Genomic DNA, 4,853 nt, shown 5'->3' on the forward strand with positions numbered 1-4,853 from the left:
AAAAATGGATGAAGGGGTTGGGCATGCACTCTTTAGAGGGGAATAGTGGGTGTGATGAAGAGGGAAACAGGAAAACTGGGGGTGTTTTATTGGAGAAGGAGAAAGGAAATCAACAAGGAAAGAGAAGTACAGAAGGGGAATACTAGCAAGTACATTTGAAAAAGCCATAACGAATCATATTATTTCATGTTTACCTAAAATCACACACACACACATGCCTAATGAACAACTGATGGTGGGATGAAGAGCCACACTTTGTCCATCTACAATACAACCACTCCACCTCAGGCTCAGGGAACATTTAGAAAGATGATGTAAGAATGTTCCAAGATGAAGAGGGCAAGGAAGCCTGCAGTGATATTATGTTATCTATGAATGCCAGGAAAGTAGCATCATGAAATTTCAACAATATAGTTCCCAAAGCAAGAACCAAATATAATATCAGTTGGCATACCAATGTGGACAGGGGAAATTTCAGGGGAATCCACTCTTACATGAAGAGTTCTAGGCAATTAAAGATTGGGAAGAACAAATCTGCTGTGGACCAGTACCCTACTCTGTAGAGTGAAAGAGATAAAGACAGACAAACAAACAGACAGACAGTCAGAAACATAGACAGAGAGACAGAGACAGAGAGATAGAGAGGCAACTAACTTGAGAAAAAAGAAGAGGGAAAATGAGAATGGTTGAAGGGAAATGGGAAAAATGGTGCAATTACGGGACTTAAATATGACATTCTCAAAAATGAATTAAAAATAATTCAAAGAGTACTAATTTGTTGCAATTGAGTGTATTTTTATATTAATGTTTATAAATTATGAAAATATATAAATATATACACAATATGATGGGCAATGCAGCATTGGTATATAGAACAATGTACTACTATAGAACAATATACTTTACTATTAGCATTGTTGACTCTGTGAAACAATATGGAATAATATGTGTATAGAAAATTGAATTCAGAATTTATAATAGTAAAAATTATAAAAGTGTCCTAGAAAATGAGTAATAAAATTGACAAGTAGATTAAAATGAATAATGTCAATTCAAACTATGTGTTTATGGAAAATCTTGCTCTAATAAATAATCTTGATATTATTTATAACTACATAAATGTTTTTCTTTCAATTATTTTTTTCAAGGCAACAGCAACATCTTTATTCCTCAGACTATAGATCAAAGGGTTCAGCATGGGCACAACAATGGTATAAAACACAGAGGACACCTTCCCTTGGTCCATGGAGCTGACTGATGATGGTTGAAGGTACATGAATGCTAAAGATCCAAAGAAGACAGCAACAGCCAAGATGTGGGAACTGCAAGTACTGAAGGCTTTAGACCTGCCTTCAGTGGAGCGAATGCGGAGGATGCTGGCAATAATGAAGATGTAGGAAGTAATAATTGTCAGGATTGGGACAAAGATATTCAGTGTCCCAAAAAATAGAATCAACATTTCATTGATATAGGTATTAGAGCATGCAAGCTTCAAGAGGGGAAGAAGGTCACAGAAATAGTGGTTGATCACATCTAATTTGCAGAATCGAATTCTAACCATGAAGCCTGTGTGAGCTGATGCACAGATCACACCAATAATATACACTCCTGAAATTAGGGAAATGTAAATTTGATAGGACATGGTTACATTGTAAAGCAATGGGTTACAGATAGCAACATAGCGGTCATATGCCATCGCAGCTAAAATGTAACACTCTGCAATTGCAAATATGAGGAAGAAGTAGAGCTGAGCCATGCATCCAGTGTAGGAGATGATGTTCTTCTCTGTCACAAAGTTCAGTAGCATTTTAGGAGTAACAACTGTGGACTGACAGAAGTCAATGAAGGAGAGACTGCTGAGGAAATAGTACATGGGTGTGTGCAGGTGGGAACTGAGCCCAATCAGTATGATCATGCCCAGATTCCCTGCTACAGTGATCATATAAATTCCTATGAAAAGGAAGAAGAGGGGCAGCTGGAGTTCTGGCTTATTTGACAGCCCTGCCAAGAAGAACTCAGTCACTGTGCAATAGTTTCCTGATGTCATATCATCCATTCTGATCCTGAAGGAGTAAAATAAAAAAAAAAAAATCATAAGGCTGTTAAAGTGACCTTGTTATTATTTTCCATGTACTCAAGGTCCCCTTATAAATTATTTCTCTTCTTAAGAACAAATTTGCTCTTTATGTAATTATTTTAAGTAGATAAAATTTATTCTTTAATATTAATGTTAAGCATGAACTTATAAATTAAGAATACATTTAATATAAAATACTATCACTAAGTTCAGGTTCTTAAAGATTTTGTATTTTCAAAGCAAGGTCTCTAAGATGACACTTAGAGTGGATATCAGTGAAAATAACTGACATACAGTCTTAAAGAAGCAAGATCTCCACAAAAACAGTGAATGACTACCCAAAATATTATTTCTCCAGGCAGATCTACAAAACTATTATTGCAGACATATCCTTTTTCTAATTCTTGAATTAGATTAAGTCCTGAAGTTTCCAAATGTGAAAATTAATTCACATTTAGAGTAACCATTGCATTTGGTTCTACACCAGGGTGCTACTAGGATTAAGTACTGGACACTTGATGCTAATAGGGCGTGATTTTGGTTGGGAACCAGTTCTTAATACAAAGAGGGTCAGTAGTGTTTAAATAGCGAGTGAGGCCAAGAAGACAAAGTGTCCATACTCAGTACCATCACTTACTAATAACACCCTTGAATAGTGTAATGTATTTTTTGTTATTTGCAATGTAAGGAAATAACTATTACTGGTATCCAATTGCCCAGAATATCTGCAATATAGTTTTTGTGTAGTTAGGTCATATTGACATTCTGTCAATGAATAACTAGATATTTCTCCACATTACAATTAGAGAAGCATACTCAGATCAGTTATTACTTTTCCCACTTATATGTTGGGACCTAAGAAGAAGACAATACAAAAACACCTAAGTTGAAGGAAAGACATAATTATCTTCTATCCTGCTGAACTGTAAACAAATTATTCACTGTGTACACAAATTAAATTTATAACTGGATTACAGTTTAGTCATTTAATATCTCAAGAAAGCTCACATATTTAAGTAGACAGAGTAAAACAGAAAATTTTTTTGTGCATGTGTGACAGGATTTCTCTGTGTAGCCCTGGCTGTCCTGGAACTCACTCTGTAGACCAGGCTGGCCTTGGACTCAGAAATCCTCCTGCCTCTGCCTCTTAAGTGCTGAGATTAAAGGCATGTATGTACCACCACTGCCTGGCAAGACAGAAATTCTTGAAGACAACATAAAGTAAATTATTGACATCCCTGGAAGACTACACCTTCAAATTTTCTTAAAATCACACACACAAATTTTTAAAAAGTCAAAACATGCAATGATTCTAATCATAAAATGAGAGAGGCCAGAAATTATGTAAGAGCCAAATAATATGATTTCTCTTCTTAGAAAAAAACGTGAAAATTTTTCTTCTTAGAAAGATCTAATCAGTGAATTCATGATTTCACAGCAACGGTGGCTTTATCAATGATCCATAAAAGACTAAGGCTGTACATAATTTATCACAGATTTGATGTGCACAGGAGACCTAACACTTCATTCCCCAGTGTGAAATACGAACTATTAATAGTTTCTAGAATGGAGCATATATTGTCTTTAGTTGTGTGCTTACTAATAAGGCCCCATATTCCAAAAGATGGTTCTAAACTATCATGCAGATAGTTATGCAAATAACCTAGTTAAAATAATTGCCTAAGAAAACAAAGAAAAAATTCATAAGTGTGGGATAGAGACTTGTAAGGAGAAACAATTGTATTATGGGATACTAGGTATAAAATGATTTGAATAATGGCAATTATTTTGTACGTGTGTGTGTGTGTATGTGTCTGTGTGTATTCATGTCTGTGTGTACCTATATGAAGTTGCCAAAACTTTTTATTAAAATAAATTTATGCATAATTTACATTTAAGACTACAACCCTTCTCCAAAGGCTCAGGAATCACTGTTAAGTGGATTAGGAAGCATGTGAGATCCAGAGGTTGGCTTCCAGAAAGCAGTGTATCTGGGCACAGTGGAGCAGATGCTTCTAAGACACTGATTGTGGCAGCATGCACAGGATCTGTGTCAGCCAAAGCAGACCAAGAGCCAACATGGAATTGGGGAATTCTGCACAGTGTTCACCTCAGCTGGGGAGCTACTGATAGTCTATAAATGCTGAGAGAGGATATATCAGTTTTCTCTCAATGTGTAGTTCCAAGCAAGTTGACCATGCCACAGAGAGAAATCATCTATCCATGAATATACATAAGGGACAAATCGGCCATGATGAGAAAACAATAAAAAGAGGACACAATGTTGCACAGGAAGGAAGCATCATGGACCTGGGAAGAGTAGGAAATGGAGACTGAATAGGATCAAAGGATGTTTATAAACTGCAAGAAATAATAAAAATATTTAAAGCGTAAAGGGATAAAAGTGTGGTCACAAACACACAGTGAATAAATACATCTGTCAAAGGGCTTCTACGAAAAACATTAAATAATTCTAAAAGTCATACCATAAAGATAATTTTCAAAAGTAAAATAAATGTATTAATGAAAAATAAACCTTATAAAACAAGATACTTCGAAAGTCAGTATGTGAAGAATAAATATGCATACGATTATGTGCTCATTGTGAATAAACACCAATGAAATAAAAATAAAATACTTTCACACAAGTACATTTGAATAGCCATTCTATTTTTTGAATGATATTTGAATACTTTTGGCAAGTGGATGAAAAGTAGCTAAACTCGGTAGGGCCACAGGCCACATCCGGCCAGATCAGCGCCTGGGTAGCGGGAGC

General features: G+C 35.5%; 1 protein-coding gene across 1 annotated transcript; it reads right to left on the bottom strand.

Annotated features, from left to right (window-relative positions):
- Window positions 1-1,014: 1,014 nt before the first annotated feature.
- LOC110287773 (olfactory receptor 1537-like) lies at window positions 1,015-2,059 on the bottom strand. The gene has a single exon (XM_021154311.1). It carries the CDS (start codon window positions 2,054-2,056, stop codon window positions 1,112-1,114), a length of 945 nt encoding a protein of 314 aa, XP_021009970.1. The 5' UTR covers window positions 2,057-2,059; the 3' UTR covers window positions 1,015-1,111.
- Between the last annotated feature and the right edge of the window lie 2,794 nt (window positions 2,060-4,853).

Source organism: Mus caroli, unplaced genomic scaffold (assembly GCF_900094665.2).
Source record: "Mus caroli unplaced genomic scaffold, CAROLI_EIJ_v1.1 scaffold_22212_1, whole genome shotgun sequence".
Lineage (NCBI taxonomy): Eukaryota > Metazoa > Chordata > Mammalia > Rodentia > Muridae > Mus > Mus caroli.

Coding starts and splice junctions, on each gene's coding strand:
- LOC110287773 (XM_021154311.1), bottom strand. CDS start 2,056: ATGGATGATATGACATCAGGAAACTATTGCACAGTGACTGAGTTCTTC.